Here is a 25,298-nt window from a genome sequence, read left to right as displayed (position 1 = left end):
ACATCCTTTGAAATCTAATAATTTTTGCGGTACACGACAATTTCTGAAATTTAAAAACAAATCGTATTTAACTTTTTCAAAAACAAAATTGAAGCTGAGGCTTGGTCTTAGAGGACGTGCTCGCAGAATTGAGGACCAAGAATTTAATCTCAAAACGCGATCCAGTTGAAAACGAAAAAAATAATGCCGAAAAACGAACTTTTTCAAAATGACGTAGTACACGTAAAAAAAGTCGGAGAGACTTTTCAAAAAAAACCAAATTGAAGCCTAATGTCTCCTCTTTGAAATGCGCCTCGTTGCATCCAGATATATTCACTAACGCGGGAACTTTTCCAGATTTTTGTCCGGAAACTTTTGACCAGTAGTGTATACCAAACAAAATAGTGCTGAGCGTAAAAATATAAAAATAAATAGCGATTTTCACGATGTGAAAAAGTGGGTGAGCGCTGTAGTGGATTTCATCACGACACGAGGCGCGTTGCGGCTCTGCCACAACGACACGGTACTAATGAAAGTAGTTTTGTGTCTACAAACCCATGCAAAGAAAACGAGTGTTTAAACATTTTTGACACACACTTGGAAGTACCATTGCCGGGCGAAACAGTTATTCGATATTTTAAGATTTTTAAATATTGATAATACGCTCATTGTTTTCACTACTACCACATGGTAAAAAACTAGCCGTTTTTCGAGATTTTTGTATTACTTTCATGCAATTCCAATTCCGAACAGCTGCCCGCATTTAGTGACTGGGGATTAGTTGCTTTACGTATTTACATTGTATTACTTCAACCAAATTTTCTCGGGATGGAAGTTCACAGGCAACTATTAACGCAATTCCAATAACAATCCGAGCTACGACCCTCGTATGATTTTCATTTGATTCAGCTGAACATTTTAAAAGTATTATACCTACTACTTTTTTTCTACTTCAACTATTTTTCCATGAGATGCATGGGTATGGTCCGTATGCTGTAGTACCGCACCTAAAATAGTTATTTTTTTATTTAAGTTTAATTTTTTAAATTACTGTTTTAAAAGGATGGATCAGTTGACGAAATGACCGGGCGTCCTCCCCTTTTCCAGCGGTATTGCAGAACTTGCTAGAAGTTACTGCATACTACCGCTAGAGGTCGCGGCGCACGTATTCCTCCAAGTTTCAACGTGCTGGGCGCATAAAAAACTTGATGAGAGACGGGTCTAAACAATTTCAATTGTTTATATGAAAGAACGTTAGTTCTTCGTACATCTCTAAAGCGATTTTTTTAATTGGGCAGTTCAATATGAATTAAACTCTCCAGTGGGAAAAACCACTGGGTTCTCGCTTGAAAAAGCAGTGTAAATGAATAAACAATTCATATTGTTTATAAGGAAGAACGATCGTTCTCCTGTAGATCGCCAACGATTTTCATCCTTGGGTAGTTCAATAAGAATTGAAATATTCAGCGGTAATAAACCACTGTGTAAATGAACATACCGTCAATTTGTATTGCACTTACGCATAAAAATACGAAATATACGCAATTAAAGAAATATATATTATTTCGACCGCTTCTCACATTTTAACGTTGTGAGGTTAGTCATTATATTGTGTTCACTACCCGCACTCTTTGCACAAAACACTCGTTTCCACAAATCCCGGTTCAATGCTCGTTAGTTTTCCGCACGACACAACAATTTTCTCCATAATCCACAACGAGAGCAGCATCCCGATTTTTTTCAAGTAATGAAACCTGGAAATTTATGCTTGCCGCACGAGCTCGCAGTTTCAGTAGTCTAACGATTCAGGGTTACCTTCGTGAAAGCAAGGCAATCGATGATTGAGAATACGATGATCGCGCAGTAAGACGGAGTTCCGGCTAATTAAAATTTGACGAAACCGGTGTATAGTCGATCACTCTTTTCAACCAAAATTTCGAAATGGAAATTTGTCGTCAATTTTACATAGATTTCAATGCAACGAGGCAAATCTTTGTTCCGAATTTGCGCTTCGACTGACAGGCCAAAATTTCGATCCGTCGTTCATTTCTTTCGGAATAATTAGAAGATTACTCCCATGGTAATGGAAAAAAAAAATTTTTATCAAATTTTTCAAAATCGCTCTGTCAGACGATTTGTGTTATACCATAGTGTACGCAGTTCAATTTTTATGAAAATCGGTTGAGCAGTGTCAACGAATTTTGCAATCAAAAATTCGATACCGGCGAAGCGACTGATCCATCCTCTTAATGGCATTGTATTGAATTTTTTAAAACTTGCTCGAAGAACAAACCCGTCTAATCTGTCCGTATAAGTATTGTAAGCGAGACGTATAATTTAATTCGATATTAACGCGGTTCTTAGGTTGGTTGGATAAAGGCCGACACAAAAGCCATCCAGGCGATCCACGATCACGTGATAACCCACAATCCCCGGGTCTCAGTGACCCGAAGCGATCATACAATGTGGAATCTTCACATAAAGGGTGTTGAACTCGAAGACGCTGGATTGTATATGTGCCAAATCAACACCGATCCCATGAAGAGTCAGGTGAGTTTTTTTTTTTTTTTTTGGAAAGTTACGAATTGAGTCAAGGTGGTCTATTAACGATACAAGCGAGAGTGTATAGCAAAAAGTAAACACACGTTTTGCTTAAGATGCATATTTTTCTTGAAAATTGACAGAAGAATTGTGAACTGGTTTTTATTATAGGCTTGAGCACAGCAGTATTGCATCATGCAAAAATTGTCTGTTATTAATCCTAATATGCACTTGAAACATTCTTTGAAATTGTCATTATTATACATAATAAATTTACTCGAGAAATTGTTCATGGGGAAGAATCGGATGAAAAGTTACATGACTCGTAGTGATTGAAAAAGTATTTCTCGCATAAAGTTCATGAATTGTTGTTTCGCCGAATTATGGAATCAGCCGTTATATTCTTTAGCATCAAGTCCGGCTTGAAAAATATTTGATTTTATTATCGTTACTGCAAATGGTCCCCGTGGACCGAGTATATAGCCGTTAAACATGTGAATAATAGGGACATTTTCGTCGGTGTTATGTATAGTAGTGCCTTGAAGCAAGGTTCACGAGTATGTGACAATTCCCGAGGCGCATACCGAGTGATCAGAAGGACTTTGAAATCGCGTTTACGGTTACCTAAATCTATTCGTGAGAGTGAGCTCCGTCGTGGTTGTGGATTCGTGTGGAGCGCTATCGTATTTTGACGAGAATGGTAACCCCTTCCCTCTCACTCAATCCTCTCACAAGGGTGAGCTCTTTAGAGTAGAACTGTGCAGTTCGTCAATCGGCTTAATTTTGGGAGAAGGCTCAGAATTGTTGCTAGGCCACAGGGAAAAGTGGAACACAAAGGAGAAAGGAGAGGTGGGGGTGGAACTGTTTCGAACAATGCCAAAATACGTATCAATATCGAGCTATGATTCCGAGAATTAATTAGAGTCTCGTTCGGTTGTGTGGATCAAATAGCACATCGCGGTATCGATTCCTGGGCTCTCTCAATATCATGCATATGCTTCTATATGCGTCCGTCATTGACATTGAGAATTTATGCACAGAAAGGAAATACGCGTAATAGAAAATCCACAGTATAGGATTATTCGAAATATGAAACGGATGATTGACATTTCAAAGTAATATATCGATTTATGAAATAAAATTAAAAAGCATTGCTGACACGATGCTTGTTTAACGTAACAAAATACAAAATTTTTTTCACTTATTAAGAAAATATTTTCTTCATACCTGTGACGATGTCATTTAGTAAAAAAAGTTTTCTTCCCATCAGATGCAGTTTTCGGGTCATATCTGGTACACCGGATTTCTTCAATATTTGAAATTATGAAATTATATTTGCTTTTATCGAAATTGGATATCTGAGGATTCGATTGAGTTGTTATAACATTATAATGTTTCTATTATCCAGGGTTTTGGTAGCGACTTCCTTGAAAAAAAAGAGACCTTTAGAAAATTTTTCGCAAAATTCTCATCCGATAGTCCGCTTGTATACAATTCAGTCATTCCATATTTAATGATCCGAAGATTAATTTTGTTGATCAAATGGTGAATCAAACCCGTTGAAAGCAACGTCAAAACTTTCTTCGTGTCACAGGTGCTTTTGGCTCTCGCATTACGCTCCTTTGTGGTATCGAATATTTCCAATATCCTTATAGCTTCACCATAGCTGTAACGGGATCCCTTCTTTTGGTAACCACCAAAGCTCACATAGTTGGTAGGTGCTCAAAGTGGGATTTGTCACCGTACGCTTGCAACCTCAAAACACTTTTTATTAATTCGTGAGCCTATATTGGCTCACCAGGTGTTTTTGTGAAACTTTAGTAATTATCAGGCTTGGTAAACGTCAATATACAATGAGAACATTTATCAAATTCGTTATTTATAATTCTATACACAATTTGAATAACTTTCGAATGATTTTAACGTTTGGCGGATTTAGTTGTCAATGGGCTTAATAAAATAACAAAAAATGACGAGCGTTTTATCGATTAGATAATAAAAAAAAGTTGAATTACAGTAGAATGAATGTGAAAATGATAAGAATAGGAAAATCACAAATTCCGGAAGTAATTAGTGTTCAGCGGGTGCAATTTGGGATTAAATTGTGATTCGGTGCTTCGGGATGAAAGTCTGCCTCGGTTCGTTCACTTTTTCAAAGAACTAACCGCGAAGTGGTCCGAGAAATTTCTCACCAAGTAATATATAGATGCATCCAGATCTCGGTTAAGGGGTTGGGGTTAGTTTCGTAAGTCGAGAAATCAGATTGAATTTATGCGGGTATACTCTCGTTCTTCCTGTTTCTTCTATGATTCTCTCTCTTCTTCTCTCCTCGGTTATCGTTACCACGAGACCACGACTAATCCACTAAAATGTTTCTATCCTTTTCACTTCCTGTAAACTCTTCTCTTACCTCTTACGATCCTTCCGAACCCTCTACAGCCCTTCACGAATACACCGTAATGCCTCATATAGCGTGCGGACGAGATTTTCGTTGCTTTACCGCCTCCGAGCCTTTTTCCACGTATAGTCCAGAGCCATACCTTAAGTAACAGGGAAAGAAGAAGCCGATTTTCAGAAATTTCAAAGCACAAAGTTTTCATTTCGTCTTCAGTGGTTACAGACGAGATGGAGGAAAAACGGTAGCAGGTGGCTTTTCTCCGAAAATAATTACAAGTATTACGGTCTAACGATCATTGTATGCAAATTAGTGTACAATGAGCATTAACATGTCACGAGTTTCGTGAGCAATTTTCGAAAATACCTTCTTCTCAGGAGAACATTATTTTTAATGAAATGAAATTTTATCCGATCTTTGCATATTTACATTCGAGTTACACAATCAATAGAAAATCTTTAAATCATTGAGTTCTTCGTGGTATAACAAATTTATTAGTAAATGGTTAAACGGCGGTGTTTATCAACGCGCATAAGTGATAACCGTGTCTCAAGTTCTGCGATGCCCTACCAGCACGGAGCTCGTTGCTTTCCGAAAGATTTCATTCATAGAACTGTAATCCTCCGAGGATGGATACTAAATTTTATAAATACTGGGTAACCTACTTCGAATAGAAGTGATGAAAAATTTTGACATTACTTCATTGTGCTCTAATAATAACGCGGAACAATGATTTCGAGATTCCCTTGAAAATTTATTTAAAATTTATTTAAAATATTCTTGTCTATTATTAGTGGACTGGACAGTTTTTGCTTAAGGGGTCACGTATACGCTTGCTTTCTGAAATATATTAAATACCTTTTTCTCGAAGGTGCGGCGAAGAATCAGTGAAAACTTCCGTCTAGTAGTTGGACGTTATCTTTCGATAGTTGATCTGTGAAAGTAAATATTGGTCACCCGGTACGTGGAGAGTCGGCCGTTTTCGCACACGAGTTCGTACTTAGTTTAGCGGGCTCGCAAGAGTCTCGAGATCTCATCTCGAGTGAAACGAGTTATTTCTTGAGTGCGTGAGCAATCCTACCGACGTTAGACCCAAACGATATATACGAAGTCGTGCACTCGCGAGAAGTTAAAGCGATGAAGTATGCGTGCGACAGAGGTAAATCCTCGCTTCGTTAGTTAAGACATGAGACTCACAAACAGTACACGGTTGCTTCTTGCACGATTTTCCTTGTAATCAAATCATAAGAATATAAAAGGCAGGAGTGCAAACACTCAACGAAATTTTACTCCCTATCACATGCCCTTCTCATTCTCAGGATCTAACTTTACCTATACACACTCGTGCATTATGGTACGCATTAATCGCGGCTGTGTTGGTTTTAATGCTGGCAGTTTATCAGTTGTTCTTGTCTTATCACTTTACCTTGTTCTTACCCTTTTCTTGGCATATCAACATTATTATCATCATCATTATACGCATATCTAATTAACATTATTAAAGTACGATGTACAGTTCTCATCGGTCGATAATGAGAAAAAGTCAATCGAGAGATGCACGGTGGATGGTAGCGACTCCTCAACGTCGAATATTAAAAAGGTTAACATTGCTATTGGTAACGGGAAACACACCAATTGAGAGAGTGAATCGAATAACTCATTCGTTATATATCACTGTGGAGGCAAATGATGAAAGTCAATACGAGTCGTGTTACGGTGAAGATGTATGTATAGTTAATTGTAAATATTGCTCTAGTTAAATGATTTACAAATGATGAGTATCCAGGTAATAGTGCTGGAATATTGCAGCATAAGCAGTCTTCCATTGTGAGGATCAAGGGTGAAAATTCTTTTTTTCTTTCCAACCAATTCTTTCACAGATTTGCTTTCGTGACTGTTTCGGTAGTGTCGGACTAGTTCGCGTATGAAATTACTATTCTTCGTATTATGTATCACGAATTTGTGTGTATGTCTATAGAAAATATATGGGAGACGAGAGACTTCTCCCGAGGCTGAGATTGCTTCGTACCTATACGTATAAATATATACTAGCAGTTAGGCAAAACTTGAATCTTAAGATGTCTGGTTAGAGTGCGTGGCCCATTCATTACAAGATTTCTCAAGCAGCCCGCCAACCACGGCGTTCTCCAGAAAATTTCGTTATAATGATTGAAGTTTCGAGTCACTCTCGTCTCTCGCGTGATGTTCCCCTCATAACAAGAGGACTATAAAGAGGCGCTTAAATCCTTGCAAATCTGAGCGGGACGTAAAAGCGTGACGGAGAATGTTCTCGAGTACGATCGCATAAAGATACGTCCATACGTGTGTAATCAGTTTATACGTGGTTCGGGAAAGGGGCAGACAAAGTTAGGAGAGTAGTGTAACGTAAAGGGAGTTATACATATATGCCTATATAGATTGTCTTTTTATCCTCTATTTGACTAGAGTCTTAGAAGCCTGTACGAATGCACTGAGTATGATTTTGTAAGCCAGCGAAAATCTTGATGGGGAATTACGAAATTCAATTAAGTCATCCCAATACGAATTCTCAGAACTCCGAGCTAAGTACAAATTGGTGCACTCGAGAATAAATCACATTTCGAACTTTTGAAATCGTGATAAATTCTTGCTCGGTTGTTAGTGTTTTGAAATAAGTTTTCATCAACTGTTAGTACAACGAAAAACAAATGCTACATATTATCTCGTCGTTGTTTGTATCGATTCAACCTCTTTTTCACGAAGAAACATTGATGCTGAGTCATAAATTGAATATGGATGGGTTCTTACCCATATTTATAGACATGTCGGCTGATACCCTCACCGAAGATACCTTATTTGCTAAGTATGGAGGGAAACTGCAGAAAACTTTTCCAACATATATCTGCACTGCCGTCCACCCCGCACGAACATTACAGAGAGCGTTGATGCATCGAGATTTCATCCGAATAACCTGGAACTATCGATGCGTCAACATTTTTTTTTAAGTTCCATTCGCGTTTTGACCTTAGAATTCAAACCCAGAATCCATGGAATGAGCTGTTACTCTCCCTCTCTCCTTCCAAATACGACGAACATAATATTCTGATTATTTACTTTGAAATGTACAGCAATATACATTTTTGCGTAGACCAAATTTCATACGAAATGTTCGTGTAAGTAGTAGTTTCGGTTAGTCTGTTAGTTTTGTTTTAGCATTCAAGCGAATATACTTTGAATTTGGGAGATGTTTTTATACGGGATTGTACGAAACGAAAAATAAGAAAAAGTGGATGAAAGGATCGGAAGCTTGAAAAAGACGAAATTATTTTCAAAAGTCTTCAGAGGGAGCGAAAAAAAGGAGAAAGTGAAAAAGATAATGAAGCTGTGTTAATTAACGAAAAACCTCGTCTATGAAACGACCGGTTCTTTCACCCTTAGCCCCGATTGCCCCCTCGAGATCATCATCAAACTGCTCCCCCATGTTGTATCACTTTTTTATCTTTCATTTATCTCTCTCTCTCTCTCTCTTTCTCTGAGCAAGCGCTTCAAAACTGACCCGCACTTTTGACCGGTAGTTCTCCTTCCGATGGAAGTTTAAACAAAAGCTTTTGATACTAAACTTTGAACAATTAGGAACTTGCGCAACATATATGGATATACAAATATCTCACGAGGCTTTATCTTTTGACATTGAGCAAGATACTAATTGTCTAGTAGGAGTTCGACCGCTGATAAGATCTTTGTGCTCGTTAATTTACTCTTAACTGTCACTTTCTTTGTATTTATTTCCAGTCGTCACCAGTTTAGATACAACTAGTTATTCTTCCAGTCCATAACGGTATTAATTCTCATTCTTTCATTGGTCAGTACAGTAACTTGGAGAAAAATCAGCGAAAAATCAAAGTATCGAGAATCAATCATTTTTTTCTGAGGGCTACAAGGGAGAGTCATTAATGGGCATAGCAGAGGAGATTTTATTTTAAATATTTATTAAAATTCTTGTTTCAGAAATTTTCGGATGAGAAATAACTCCCATATAAAAATTTTATCTCTCGACCTTGCTTGCTATACTTAATATTTCAACATGTCAATTTTCAGACCGGCGTTCTCTCAATCGAAGTTCCGCCGGATTTTATAGCGGACGAAACTTCCGGAGACGTAATGGTTGGTGAAGGTGGTCAGGTATGGAAATACGGTTTAAGGTAGACGAGAGAAATGAGTCTGATGAGAAATAACATTCTGATCAAATAAGATACCCAATTTGTTGAGGAGTGTGAATTCTTGAAAGCTACAAATTGCATTTAAGTGGAGAATCAACCGATTGAATTTTGCAGAAATAGAATCCGGACGAATGAGAAAACGTCTGTTCTATTTCACAATAAAGTCCCGTTTGCTCTTGCACTCGTTCCCTCTCGTGCTTTCGGAGAATTCTCTTCTCAAATTGAATAACGTGATATGCAGAGCAAAATTCACTGCGTGTTACGGTTCATCGAGTTCCGTACCTCGATGCGTTTTGGAATTGCAGGAATCCGCGAGGAATTCCACGATATTAAACTGTACAAGGTATCGCGTTTTCGCTCAGTCAATTATCCGTGCCGTTGTTATTCACTTTTTTTTGAGCATTTTCAAATTAAATATTTGAGCTCAAATACAATATATTATCAACGATTTAAATGAGGATAGTTTTGCCCTATATAGTGTCATCATAATGAATCTATCGTAATAAATTTTTTGAATAATAGTTTCTTGTGAAGCTGCAATGATTATAATGTTATTCATTCGTATAAATCAGTAATTTCAGTACTTTAGTCGAAGATTACCGAATCATTACGAAACTACAGGATTCTGTAGGTGGACTTGACTCCAATAAACTGGGAGTCATGGGCATGTATTACCAAACGAAATTTGCAGGAATTTCGATTAAAAATTTTTTAATTTTAACACATCAATTCTATGAACGATACACATATTTCTATTCTCATTTGAGCTATATTCATACGGATAAATTTATAAACTTTTTGTTAATTCCGTCAGCGAAATTTCTCTCAACGACCGCAGAGTGGAGTGCTCTTATAGAATTTATACCATTGAATCGAAATATCGAAAAAGGATAAAAAAATTTGGTACTAATTAGAAGAGAGCATCGCATCGATGCAATTAGTTTGACTGGATGTAAATGAAAATCGGGATTCAGTCTTCATTCAGGATTCGAATGTTGCATTCTCGTATGATAGGTAAAGCTGACTTGTCGCGCGAAAGGCGTACCTCCACCGCACGTTATTTGGAAGAGGGAGGATGGCAAAAACATCGTCATGCGCGAACCAATATCTGCGAATTCACCGAACCATCAAACTCGCAGTGAGTTATCATGAAATAAGTATGCGTCTACTATATGAAAGCGAATCATATTTCCGTATTACGATAAGCGAGACATTTTCCAGCCAACATTTTATGCTAGTAAAAAAATGTCATCATTATCACCGAATTAAAGCATGTTTTAAACTGTTAAAAAGAACCAGCCGATGTAACGAATTTTTTTTTTGGACAACAGAAAATATTGCAGCCTTTGACATATTTTTGTCGAGTGGTTATTAAATATTATAAAATAGCCGATAACGGTCTAATTACGACTTACAAATTTTTCGACCGAAAGGTAATAAATTGTGCACGAATAATTTCAATAATGAGTTGTCAATAATTGAAAGAAATCGATTAAAGCCTACCATTTGTTACAAAAAGTCACCGAAACGGAGTCTTTGAAAGGATTGAGCCCGGAAACTAAATGTGGATGGGCGTTAATTATGTACCACGACGATGTACTTTTTCGAGAGGCAAAAAAGGAAAGAAGAGCAAACGCAATTGGAATCAATAAAGCATCTCCTCTGTCATAGCGATCTCCGTAAAGGAATTTCACGGTGAGGAATTACATCTAACGAAGGTGTCAAGGAATGACATGGGGGCGTATCTATGCATAGCGAGTAATCGAGTACCACCTTCCATCAGTAAACGTATAACGATCAACGTTCATTGTAAGTCAATCATTAATTTATTTCGTTGGTGTAGAAATGTAGCACGATACGGAAAATTCGTGCCACTCTCAAGATACTGGAATATCAGCAGAAAGAGAGAGAAAGAGGACGATGAAAGAGGACGTAAATATGAAAAAAGGAGTAGAAATATGAGGAGAAAAATAGATATATTTGATACTGAATAATTATCGAAAAAGAGAGAGGGGAGAATAGAGAGAAAAAAAACTGTGAAATCGTAATCAATTGAGTAGAATCGAACTCGTGGAACATCAAGACTGTTTCAAAATAGTCTCGTTATTCCGAGCTTACTACATATGCCCTTATGATTTTCAGTCTCTTAATATATGGAAGGCTCACATACAAATAGAATACCGTGTATGGAGAGTCGAAAGCGGTTGCTGGTCGAACTCTCGTCAAGCCTTCGAGGCATGTAGATTGGAATTTCCTCGATATTCGATTCTCCCCCCCCCCCCCCTATCCTCTCTCTATCTCTCTCCGGACCGCTCTCTAAATACACATGATCTGGAAGCTACGCGATGTGAGACCGAACGTTTACCCTCTTCGTCTGCTCCGTGAGTGTGTATACATGCTCTTTATGGGTCCGCAGTTTCACCGGTAATTCACGTACCTAATCAACTTGTCGGCGCGCCGTTGGGCACTGATGTCCTCTTGGAATGCCTCGTCGAGGCATCACCAATGTCGATCAATTATTGGGTCAAGGACAACGGTGAGCGAACGATCAACCAATTGAGATTATGATTTCTTTAGGGATCCATGTTTTCCTCTTTTCTTTCATCTCCTCTTATGTCCCGTTCGCATTTGGATTATTTTAACACTGTTTTATATCTACATAATATATTTATTCATTAGTTTATTAGTGAGCAGGGCATTTTTTATTTTTACAGCATTTGTCACCGAAATATATGATAACTCTATGGTATACGCAATGAAAACCAGCAAACGAGAACCGAGTGAGTCAAAGACGAGACTATAGAAAAAAATTATAAAAAACTTCACTATTTTCAAATTTCTTTATTTGGGCATGAATGAGCAAATATTTTCGAACTCTCGATCAAGTTGATATGCAAAATTTCATTTAAAATACCTATTCATTTAAAATACCAATTCTGCAGATTGAATCATCTGAACAGAGTTCAAAACTCTCATTTGACCGCAAACATATTGCTGGGGGTACATTTTTTGTTGGTTTGGTTAAATCATAATCCTTTATATTTAAACATTTGCACATTTGCAAATGTCGATCTGCGAATTGAAGTTTAATCCCTGTGGGATATGATAATTTTATTTCATTCATTTCCAAGATTGACAGGTAAATGGTGAACGTCTCCGTCTCGGAAACCATTACACGAAGAGTTATTTACATACGGACCCGATCTCTTTCATATGTTCATACGTGTGTATATAATTCAATAAGGTAATCGAATTTATTTCACCGAAAAGTTGGCCAATCCGTCGACTGTTACGCCATATTTGCTGGCACGCTATTTTATTCTTGTCATTCTGTACAATTTGATATTTTCTTATTCGGAAACATTGAATGTGGTCTACACCACATTTATGCTGGATGAAATCGATTCATTCTTATATCAGTTTTTATATGGTTGATCAAAATTTACATCTTATTGCACAAATTCGTCAGTTAATTATAATTATCGGTATTGGCGTTTTATTTCGAGACCAGTTACTGCACTGTCCCAGATTAACGGAACGATCGATTCTTTTCAATTTTTCAATCTAATGAAGATTTTATCGCGAGGAATTTACGTTGCTGAAATGGAATATGTTACGGTCTTTATAAAATTTTCGATCGTAAAATCGCACCCCCTAATTTTTACAACTGCATTTTAATCTTTACCCGGCCGGGATTTGGGAGTTTAGGTCGCCCTTAAAAAGTGCCTAAATTAGGGTCTGGTATCACGTATCTACTATGTACAAAGTTCACATCACAGGGCTAGCCGATATATCGGCTTTCCGGTCCTCTAGAGGTTAACCCTTTTCCCAATGTCCCATCAAAGAATTTTCTTTATCATAAGAAGTACATAAATTACATTATCATATGGAACTGTCATTTTTTTTATCCGACAAATTCTCAAAAAATGACGGACACTTCAACTTCACGAGTAAGGGGAAATCGACCAACCTCGATGCACGGCCCGTTTTGACTCGCTCTGCCTACAAAATTCTTCTTTTTAATGCGTGGCGTCAAGACGCTGCCGAGTCTGTAGATAAAATCCTGAAATTCTGTGATCATATCGGAAAACAGAAAAAAGACAGGCTCCGTGAAAAATTTTTCGAAAACCATTGCAAATTTTACTCAAATGGCACAAAACTTCAGTCGCCATATTGTTTTTGTTTTGACCTATACTAATCTTCAATATTCTCTTCATTATTTCACGGAGTTGATGGATTCGGCAACAATACCGAAAAAAGTGACAAAAATATGTTTCAGAAGAGATGATTATCACGAGCGCCCGTCACGATGTTCAAGTTTTCCAGAAGTCGGCGTTTCAGGTTCGTATGATGTTGACTATACGAAATCTTCAGCTACAGGATCTTGGAAAATATCGGTGTGCCGCGAAAAATTCTTTGGGTGAAGTGGACAGCAGCATACGGTTGTACGGTAAGCTTTCAAATCTTGTAAATTTAAATATTCCATCGCATTCACTAAACAATCGATCTTACAAAGTTACTTATCGGATATGAGAGAACAAACAGGATTTTTTTTATAACTAAAAAGTGTCACTGAACGCAAATAACGACGCGTAATTACCGGTAATTTGAGGGTAACAATTGCAAATAACTAAAATTCTCAATCGCTTTTACTTCTCTCTCATTATACATTTAATATGTATGAAAAGTAATAAGACGAAATTAATAGTTCAAAATTACGAAATTCAATTATTTAGCCACAAATAAACGTTGCCGTCAGTTATACTTTGAAATTTTCAAATTATGATTTCCATCTCTCTTCAAAATTATTTTCGTCGCATGTTTCACGAATTTTCATGAAAAGACTGTTTAATAATTAGATTGACCTATGTAGCTATGACTGCAAATTACTCGAGCTCGTTACTAATTGATGAAAAATTCAAAAAAAAAAAAAAAAAAACACAACAGCAACGAAACTATTGATCTTTCGAGGTCGGCATTCATATTGGTGAGCCAATTTTTTTTTTTCGTCGCATTCGTCTTTATCGTTCCTGATAAAATAAAGAATGATGCTCGAAGGTCCCGAAACAAGTGGAAAATAATAAAGGGGATAGAGAAAGATGACGATTTATCCGGAGAAGAAAAGTGTGATCTTTCACCCGTTGGGGGAAAGAAAGTGCGGACTCGGAGTAGGAGTGAAAAAAAAAACTTTTTTTTCCCTCTTGCAGAGTCCGATCGAGCGCGGTTCTCGCTGATACGAATTTGAGAAACTTTCGTATCCGGGATATCTCGTCCTTTTTCTTTACGTTCCCGATGTCGCTATACGTATTTTTTCGCTTCTACTTTTTCTTCTTTTCTTCTTCTTCTTATTCGGGCGTCACTTACCGTCCGTCGGCGAAAGCTCGCGAGTGTGCCACCATTGTTTCTCGCCTTAGGGACTTTACCCCCGTTCGTCATCCCGAACCCTCTTTCGTATATATATTTGTCCCTTTACCTTCGCATAACTGCCACTTCTACGTCCTCTTTCCATCTCCTAGGTACCACTTTTCTCTGTTTTGCTGTTTTGTTTTTTTTTTTTTTTTTTTTTTTTCGTTCCTCTCACGAGTAACGACAGCCCGGTGGTAATAGTGAAAGGAGTTGCCCGAGGACGCTCTTTGCCATCCTTTATGGCCTGAGGTATTTCAACCCCCCAGGATACACGCGCTTTTACTCACAGATTTTCTACCCCTGTATCGGATCCATCGATGAAAGACATGCACGCGCGCACCCACACATACACACATACACGTGTACACGTATATGTTTTGGACTGCACACGCAATTTATTGAGGTCACGAAACAGCCGGCAAAATTCCACGATCCCTTGTAGAAGCGGCAGCATAAAAACAATGGCATACCATATGTTAGCGAAAATGAAACGTAATGCAAAAACCAAAGCATGAGAATCATCACGTTCTATCAGCGGTGTATACTTAAATGAGCGCGCTGATAAAACTGGTGCATCGCAATCCTTATACTTGTGAAGAGTAACAAGAAATAACCCTGCCAACATGGGACTACGTAGGTAATATCGAAAATAACGATGCGCGAATAAGATATTGAAAAAGACAAAGCTCTGATTGTATGTTTCACAGGTATATCAGGCCCAACGAAAACTCAGACGGTCGGACCACCGGCGTTTTATGATGACGAGGACGAGGTCTCCTTCGGCTCGGCCGATACCGACAAAATAGATTCGAACAACAACCATTACAACGCTAATAAACTATATCCGGTTGACAATACGGTGAACGGGCACGTTAGTTATCCCTCAGCATCGAGTCCAACCCCAACCGTGAAAATGAATAAAAAAATCCGCTCGGGACTCGATCATATGTCATCCGTTGGAACTCGAGATTTCGCCTGTCGCATTAGCTTAATGCTCCTCGCATTCGTCACGATCGTTGGATTCAGGCGGCTCTGAAGATTGAGACCCGACACCGTGAAATCCTTGCGAAAATACGCCCATACACACATATACGAACAACGAGCCGTTCGCATATACACGCTATGTACAGATGTGTGGGCACGCCTACCTTTGTGTATTGAAGTAAAAATTTAAGGGGGCGAGTGAGCAAAGGCGCGAATTTGAGTTAAATCGCCAGCCTACCACTTTTCACCGGGGTGTCTCGAGTGCCGCCTGCCCAAGCAAAGCTTCGAATTTATATATGTATAAATATGTGTTCTCTCGTAGACATACCTATATATATATTTGTGCAAAAGAACGAAAGATTGGTACGAGCAGATAGTGAAATTGAGCTTATCTTGCCAGTTGGCGGCAAGCTCGACGGGGAGAGTACAAAAAAACCACACTCGCGTATACACCTTCACACACCACATTCGGCTCTAAAATCTGCGTGAATTTCGCCGAAATAGAAATTATAGGCTTCCTTTCGACGCTATGAACCGCCGATCCGTCGATGAATTATATGCTTCCTCGGGATATTACCGCGCGAATTTAATGTTTACCTATGATAGATCTAAATTTCGGAAGATAAAACATTTTTATTTTCGGTGTGTGCATGCGCGTGCGTGATTTTGAAGAGATAGCATAACTTCTGAATATTGAAGGATTTCTTACAACACCTGCATCGGGGTACCGTTTTCATTGCTGTTTCGTTTGGATCTAGAATAGCAATCCTTCTATTCTTAAGGAGGGTGGCTACCGACGATACAATGTTGCCATGCTAAACCATGTTAAATACATTAAAAATTTCAAAATGATAAGAATTTAATAATATTTGGTGAACATATTCTTTAGGGCCAAATTTGACAATAGAAATTTTTAAAGATTTTTCTTCTGTACAGTTATCGAGTAATTGATCACTCAAGTTCACGTGTATAAGCATAGCGTTTCCATATATATAGGTATACATTCCGGGCATAAGAAATCTGCTTTAATCCGTAATTAATCGATAACTAAGCAGAAGAAAATTTTGAAAAAAATAGTGTCTTCGCACTTGATGTTGAAGAACATTATCACCAAATTTGATCAATTTCTTATCAATTTGACGAACGTAGCCACCCTCCTTAACAAGTGAAGCTTTTATTTGGCCGATTTATGTTATCCTACACTTGCGTGTTATCATTGTGTATAACGATACAAATCATAGTACCGATATACCTTTTAGGAGGACGCTTATTACTTTTGGAAAGCAATGAATGGGCAACAGTGGACGAGAGCTAGAACAAATGTAGTCCCCAATGTCTGGTACAACGATTGCTTTTTTTTTTCCGTTATCTCAACAAACGTTTCATGTTTTTTCTCATGTGCCGCCCCCACGGAACCGCAATGTGAACGAAACGGGCTCTTCTTTCCGGCTCTGTCCACGGCTTACATTTATGACCCAACGATCTCGCTGTTCTTGTCCCGAGACTTGGTATTTTCCGCACTTAAGCCGCTGGAGTTTCCGGGGGCTCGAGGTCGGACCAACTGTTAATAAAATCTTTAAGACCCTCGCACATATCGACCTGAAACAGCAATTGCCTTTTCCCCTTTCATTTCGTCACGATACAAGCAAGTTCCTTTCAATAAAATCATACCTTTGATTTCTATTGAAGGTTATCATGGACTTTCTTTTCATTTTTCTGCCTAAGTTATTTCAAGTTGGCGAAATTGTGGATGCGCGATAATAATGCTGCGCGCAATATATGTAACAATACATTGAAATAATTTCGTATTATTTTGAAAAAATTTTTTGGCAAAAATGAAAATATCAATTATCTTTTGGATAAATTTTCTCTGCTTTAGATACAGTGGAAGAAAAAAACATGGACAAGGCTTATTGATAATGTTCTACTTTCCGAAAGTATATGAACGAAAATAAAAAAATTCATGCACTGACGTTTTTTTTCTTTGGTACTTCCAAAATTTGGCTCTTAAATAATTATAACTCTCGAAAAAACGTGAGACAAAAACCAAAAATTCGTTCGGATATTACTTTCATTTAGTATCGTTTTATAAAATAAAAATGCGTAAAAATAAAAAACGGCCGAGGTCACGGCTGCTAGATAGGGAGCGGAATGCCTCATAAATACATTAGGATGGTCCTTACCGGGGTAGTTTTAAAATTTTTACTCTCCCAAGGGCTTCTTCCTTGATTAAATAAAAATGATCACTAAAGGTTCAACTATTAATCTTAATCCTAAAATCTGGCCCAAGATATGCCTAGGATTTTCCATTTAACTATCACCTACTTATATCATTTTCATCCTCATTCATCTAATACCCGAACATATCTCGCGCAATTATTCTGATCGGTCATCTTGTCTCGTATATAATTTAATGCTTTTCCATACGCCATTTTCAGTCGATATTTATATGCATTTCCTATGTATAAAGTCATGTTTTTCATACAAACTTACTTTCTATCTGCTGGTAACTAGCGAACAATTCAATTTGTATAATAAAAATGTGTATAACAGTATTGTGAAATCGTCAAGTCTTTTATTTGAATATCTTGTTCCGTGGAAAAGATATCCGAATGAAGAAACAAAAAACAAAACTTAACTGAAATCTTTTCATAAAAAAAGAAGCATTTTCGCCCGTGGGAGAGTACAAATTTGAAAATGACTTTATTATAGACCATAATAAATGATTGCAGCTATATATTGATACACCAAACACCAGAATAAAAAGGTGATCCCTTGCATATATGTACGTAATAAGAAAATTACATAATCAGTGAATCCTCAGGGTATATACACCTGACGTTGTCTCATAATAATGATCATCTCTCTTGAGATTAGTAATGTTGAAACATTTAGAGCCAACTTCATATTATATCAAAGTATTATATCTACGAGCAAGATACCTTTCGCGACACTACCTTACATTTTCGATCAGAATAAGATCCGAGACTATTAAGACTAAAAACTTCACTTATATTTGTCTACGGGGAAATTATGGTGAATCCGGGAAAATTTCATCTCCCAGTGACTTCGAGTTACCCTCAAGTGAACCGACGTAATCTAGCTGTTTATTGATGGGAGTATAAATACGATGGCGCGGATGAATTCACCGGGAAAAAAAACATTGTGGCAATTTCTCTTGTGAGTCGCAACATGAAGATAAATGCTTCGGCACCTGGATGGGTTCCCGATATATGTGCATGTACGTATAATATGTATAAGTCGATCCGAGATGCTCTCTGTACAATCTGTGCTTATTATATTTACTATTTTATGTCCTCATCCATTGCATCCTCTAATTATTATGATATTTTATACATAGGGGAGAGTAGGGCAAAGCGGAACAGCCGGGCAAAAGCGGAACGACCCCTCGAAAATTTGAAACTTTATTTTTCATCTGAAATCTGAAAAATTTCGTTATTCGGCTGAGAACGTGTTTTAAAAACTTAAAATAATAATAAAAAAAAAACATTTTATTTATATTGAATTTTTTTTCAATCAATCAATTGATCTATCAACTCGAGATAAACCGTGAAATAGTTATTATCATTGAAAATATAGATATTTTCAACATATGTGATATTTATACAATTATATCTCGTTTACGATAACTTCATGGTACTCTTAGAAGAACGTGAGACAAGGGTTTACATATGTTCTGTCGACTATTGCAGTAATCAAAAATTGTTTTTCACACTTATTTCTCATATCCTATCAAAAAATGTATGGGGCAAAATAGACTCCCTCTTTGACTAATTTTTTCAGATGTCTGGTGAAATTAAATAAAACTTGAATTTTATGAAAAAAATGGGGCCTTTTCTTTGTACAAAAAAAAATTTGCGTCCACTTTGCCCGTTTTTTTCTACTTATTTTGAATATTGTTAAAAGTTTTTCGTTTCCTGACGTTCTATTTCAACGGAACTTCATTGAAAATATTAGAACGTTAATGTGGGCTGGAGCGACGTTTTTTTGTGTCCACATTGCCTCATTTTTGAATTTATTTTGAATTTTGCTAAAAGTTCTTCGTTTCTTGACGTTCTATCTCAACGGAACTTCGTTAAAATTTATGAAACGAAATTTGGTCTCATCACACTTATTTTCATCTGAAACAAGAAAAAAATAATCTTACAATGAAAATAATTCAGGTTAAAATTTGAGTAAAATGTCTTTTGGGGTGGCACTAAATATGATGTTAGAACGCCTCGAACTGCTATTGTTTTGTTGAATACACGTTATATTCATTTACCTTGGTGTTACAAAAAAGCAAAAGAGTTGTGATTTTTCTCACTTTCCGGTATGTATCCTCAAAAAACAAGAGCACCATGAAGTGATCGTACAGTATAAATGAGATAAAATCGTGTAAATATCACGTGTGTTGGAAATACCCATGTTTTCAATCACAATAATATAATAATAACGAAATTTTGCAGATTTCCAATGGAAAAAAATGTTCTAAATTTTCAGGGAGGGGGGGGGGGGGGTGTTTCGCTTTGCCCGGCTGGCCTATTCTCCCTCATCCAAAAACTGTATTATTCTATTAGCTCGCGCTTCAAAATTTAATTCATGATAAATAAAAAAAAGAGTTCCAAATTATATCGGTATTTCGGAACAGCGCTTTAATGGATCGTTGGTTTTCCTGAAGCATGTACGACGAAAATACGTCTTGAGTCCGAGAATATGACACATTTAGTATTTGTTTCTTTAATCAGCAAACGAATTGTTATATTTATATATATAATGAAATACGCGGATGTGAGCAATGATAGCAACGAGGACGGTCGTTGAACGAAGTCTTTTTAGTATGGCGATTTATTTTCCTCATTTGAGATATCAAATGGGTTATATTATTAAGTTATTTAGTGCTCAAAACTGGCACATATCGAATTAAGACAAATCGAACGAGTGAAAATACTTTGAGCCGGGCTCAGTTAAATAGAAAGTGTTCGATAACTTTTCTTGTTACTAAAAACAACAGTAAATTCGATGATGAATGAAATGTTATTCATCGTATTTATGAAATGTGTGAAATTATAGGGAAGAGTGGGGCAGAGTCAAACAGTCGAGCAAGATAGAACACTCTCACGGAAGAGAATTTGCTGACTAGAATTTAATCATCTCACTCAGGGCATCTGTTTACCACTAAATATTCAATAAAATATTGAATTTTTTCGGAATTTGAAAATTCTTTCAATATTTAAAAATTGGCCCATACGGTGGAGGATTAGCATTGAAAGAGTGATATTTATTGTAAAATTGTGTATTTCAGTGGGGGAAAAAGAAAATCATGAAGAAACTGAAAAATTTGATCATGTACTTTTGAGTATATGATCAGCTGATAATTACCTGGGTAACGATGATGCAAAAAGGGCATCGCATGTCTCCCTCTGTTTTTTTCCTAGATAGATGACATTGAGGTAATACTATATATTTAATGCCTTTAGGGTTTTTTTTTAATAAAGCGTATTTTCATTATAATCGTTTTCATTGTGCTTACTAAAAAAAAAAAGCAAACGGATTGTGATTTTTCTCGTTTTCGAGTGTGTTTCTTAAAAAACAACATAACAGCATTATAAAGTTATCTTGAATCAGACAGAATTGTATAATTATTATATATGTGTGAAATATCCATATTTTGAATGATAATAACTATTTTACTGCTTATCTTCAGCTAAACAGCATTATTTTGGTCATTGAATTCGAGCTTTGGAAGCACATCCTTGGTTGAATAACGAAATTCTGCATTTTTTCCAATGAGAAGAAAACAAATCGCTGTATTAATAAAGGAAGATAAACCAATTGAATTGGTATTGAGACGATCATATCGCTCTTGGGAACTGAGTTATGATTATCCTAATATCCCTAAAATATATATACACAATACTCGTATAAACATCGATACGTTGATAATATATATTATTGAAATCGATTGAATATAACAGCTTTTTAATTAGTAAGAGATGAACGAGAATCATGTAAATTATTGTATATGAGTGTACAATAACACTGTAAACGAAATTATCCCTCTCTTACTCTCTCTCTCTCTCTTTTTGTTGGCCAATGGTTTTTATTTTTAAAATCAAGGTAAAGGTTTCATCGAGCATTTTTCAGAGGAAGTACGAAAAATTGTGCACCTATTAATCCGAAATTTTACTACGACGAACTAATATTTTCATTGACTCATATAATTTCTCAAATTATCACATTTTATTTGCACGGATAAGGGAGTCAGCCCGTGTGACAGCTTGATTTTCACACAATTCCGGGGGATTGATTTATCTGATATGAAAAAACCAAAGAGCGCTTTAATTTATAAAGCAGTAGCCATTGCCTAAGCTAGAATCATACAAAAATATTGAAAATTGAAGAATTTTTACGCTTTGAGACTCAAAATTTCTATTCGAATATATAAACTTTGCTGCAAAAAAATCGCGAAATAACTCTCAAAAATCGGGCCGTCACATGGGGTTGACCCCCCATATAGGCATATAAGTGCAATAAGGACATTGTTTATAGGTTATACAAATGTTTCTGATCTTTTGGACAAGGAATGCGAATAATATCTTATCATTGTTGTAAATTATCTTGAAACTTTCGAGCTCCATTTTATGCGCAATACAGAGAAAATAAAAAAATTAGTAACGAGCGTTGAATTAGACGTCGATAGATTGACGATATAAAATTGTTGCAACAGTACGATGAATTTCAGGGTAAAGACATCAGATTTCGTCATCGGCATGGAGAAATTGATGTACTATATAAAAAGCTTTACTATTGATACAAAGCATAATCAAAGAGACGGCCAAAGTCTGATTCTATAATTAAACCTTAATTTACTTATATTCTATTATTCACACGAGTGTTGTAGCTTTCGAATGTTGAGCTCTGCACTATCTTCTTTTGCCACTGCGTTACGAAATAACTTTGCACGAAAAAATGAATTTTTGAAAACTTGACCATTTCATGAGAATAAAATTCGAATTTTCTTTGACGTTACCGAGGGGCCTCATTCGTTGTACCGCATGATTTTTTCTGACAAACGAACAGAATTGTAAATGGACGCATTTTTAGATATCATAAAAAAATGGACAAGAAATAGCGAAATTTTTCAGAAGCTCAATTTCTGGCGAAAACAATTAGGGCATCATGGACTATTCTCAATAAAGTTCTTATTGCGTTTATCGAGGGTCTAACGAGGACTTGTTTTAGATCTAAATGAAATGATAAGCTATCAATAGCATTATAAATATTATAGAAGGGCATGAATGTGTTCATCAGTGAATGGGTAAGAATGAGGGAGCGAAATAATTCATACGAATCCCCCAACATTTTATATAACCACCTGATAGTTGAAACTGTCATGGTGGAAGTTCCCGAAAACAGCTGGGAACGCGATCCTTGCAGCAAAGTCATTGGAGCGAGCTCTTTTTTTTCAATCAATTTATATTTAAATTGAGCCAGTGCAACGACTTTATATATAGGCTTAATTTTCCCGAAACCGCCAATATTTTTAGCAGCAGGAATTTAAAGATTAATCAAAAATAATTCTGGATCTATTCTGTGAATATTTACACAGACGTGCGATCAGCCAAATGAAGGACTGTATAATAAAGAAAAAACCTACTGAATGGAAAGCAAACGATAGTTTAAATTTTAAAAAATGAGCTAAAGCGTCAATGGTGTATGATGGTTGAATAAAAAATGATCTGCTATGAAAATGCTTAAAATTCTTCCCCAGTTGCCAATCCAAAATATATCCTTCCCAGATTTTCGACGACACTTTGTTTGGGTTTGTTCTTACTGAATTTAAAACAGACTTCACGGACATGATATGCATGCACGTTGTAATAAATATTTTTCTCCTCTTTTCTATGGCTCGGAAAAAAGTACAAATATTAATCGAAATAATCAGAAAATTTTCGCGTCAACAGCCATTAGTTGAAAATTGAACGCGCAATATATCACTCCGGTATTGGAAGTTTCACAGAGCGAAAGTTGAAGGATCTGTTCCATCTTTAACCAATGATTTTTTATTACCATAAGTGAAAATCGCACGGCCAGTAGACAGAATTGCTTTGTGTCTTCTTTTATGTTATTATTCATTCTTGACAGCTAACCATCTAGTAAAGACGAATAATACTTTTAAAGTTCAAGAAACTACGAGTGCGAGAGTAAATGCGTTCGGATTCAATGATTTGTTTATCGTTTATCACATAATCGCATGTAAAGTAGAAAAATGTAATTTTTTTAAACGAACTCTGTAGTGGTGATAATCACAGAAGACTCGTCAAAGATGGAATAGAAGATTGAAATGTGCTTGAGAGTCTACGAGCACGTGGTGGGAGATTGAAGTAAGTCTCGTACAGGACGGATTCAGGCTGCATCGCCCCCGTTTGGCAAGGTAATATGTGCATGCTGCGGAAGGTTTGCAAATCTTACTCGAAAAGTACGAAGACGATCCTAGAGGTTCCTTCATAAATAAACACAACTGCCCGAACATCTGGCGTGGACGTAATTCATCGTGAATTAATTTAAGGGCTCACGGTGCGCTTTCCTTTGCCGCACTGGTACTTTCATTAAGGTCTGCTTGCGCCATTTGGTCCCTCGCTTTCTCCCTCTCTCGGCTTTCTCCCACTCTCCTTCCTCTTACACCCCATCTCGCGCTTTATGCTGATTTTATTTCCCTTCTTTCGCGAACTTTGAGATCTCTCAGTAATTGTGCGGTATTATATTTTATTACCCTGGGCATAATGGCCGCGTAAAATATGGCTCATCGAACTGGCATATCCAGCAAGTCAAGAAAATTTCTCGACTACCTTGAGATATTCTACTTCTCTCTCATTCTATTCTTACCCGGCAGTTTTCGGCTTATGAAATCTTACTTTTTTCTTTTATGCGCACAAGCATTATATTTCTCTTAATTTATTGCGTATGCCGTTCGTGCCAATTCATAACGCGCATTTCCAATCGATTTTCAACGATTTTATCGTTCGGAACTTCCTCCAAGTTTTCGAGTTATCTCGAATATTTTCGAATATGGGAATGCTATACGATTGCTTCGAGATGAATAACTTCATTTTCTTTGGTTTCCTCGATTACTTTCTTCAATATTCATACATTTTGTATATAAAAAAAAAAAAAATAAAAAAAAATATATATTCTGTGTTCTGAGATATTTGACAAATCTTTGAGGCTCGAGGATCAATTACATTTTTCACCGATTTCACTGATAGCCTCGAGTAAGAGTGACTCTCACGGTGAAAAGTGATGGCGTGATAAAACGGTAAAAGAATTTTTTTTCCAATGAAGCATTTTTCTTATGTGCTGTTCACGTATATAAAATGTTTTTTATTTGATCTTCAATTATTCGCAGCTCGTTTATGACTTATCTTCTTTAAACATTCAACTAATCACAATGAGTTGTTTAAGGATGTATGTAAAAAATATCGACGTGTCAAATTTTCCATGAATTTGAAATGTTTAATAGAGTTGATCACGCTGCATCGATTGAAAAAAAGTAAAAGGTACTTAGCCGATGGTTAAAAAGAAATATTCAAGAATTAAAGCGGCATTTAACTCCATGTCATTTATACCGGAAGTTGACAAAATCGAACTAAAATGATAAAAAAATATATAAATTGTTGTCAACGCACGGCAAAAAATAAATTTTCAGAAACTTCAACCTTTTATCGATTTTTTCACGTAAAAAAAACCACTGTTTCCGATGTCATTGTGGAGATATTTGTCGTTAACTTTTG

At 36.6% G+C, this 25,298-nt stretch overlaps 1 protein-coding gene across 2 annotated transcripts in view; it reads left to right on the top strand.

Moving 5' to 3' along the window:
* LOC122413021 (lachesin-like) overlaps positions 1 to 16,370 on the top strand; it is a 36,787-nt gene extending 20,417 nt beyond the window's left edge. Inside the window, exons 4-11 of one of the 2 annotated variants that reach the window (XM_043423086.1) lie at positions 2,344 to 2,529; positions 8,993 to 9,076; positions 10,129 to 10,252; positions 10,786 to 10,923; positions 11,531 to 11,650; positions 11,829 to 11,894; positions 13,394 to 13,564; positions 15,228 to 16,370. In XM_043423086.1, coding sequence (XP_043279021.1) covers positions 2,344 to 2,529; positions 8,993 to 9,076; positions 10,129 to 10,252; positions 10,786 to 10,923; positions 11,531 to 11,650; positions 11,829 to 11,894; positions 13,394 to 13,564; positions 15,228 to 15,556 — 1,218 coding nt within the window. In that variant the 3' untranslated portion in view covers positions 15,557 to 16,370. The remainder of the gene's footprint in view (positions 1 to 2,343; positions 2,530 to 8,992; positions 9,077 to 10,128; positions 10,253 to 10,785; positions 10,924 to 11,530; positions 11,651 to 11,828; positions 11,895 to 13,393; positions 13,565 to 15,227) is intronic. The other variant, XM_043423087.1, reaches the window with a different exon arrangement.
* Positions 16,371 to 25,298: the final 8,928 nt, after the last annotated feature.

The sequence above is a fragment of the Venturia canescens genome, chromosome 7, assembly GCF_019457755.1.
Source record: "Venturia canescens isolate UGA chromosome 7, ASM1945775v1, whole genome shotgun sequence".
Taxonomy (NCBI): domain Eukaryota; kingdom Metazoa; phylum Arthropoda; class Insecta; order Hymenoptera; family Ichneumonidae; genus Venturia; species Venturia canescens.
This window is presented reverse-complemented; position numbering and strand designations above follow the sequence as displayed.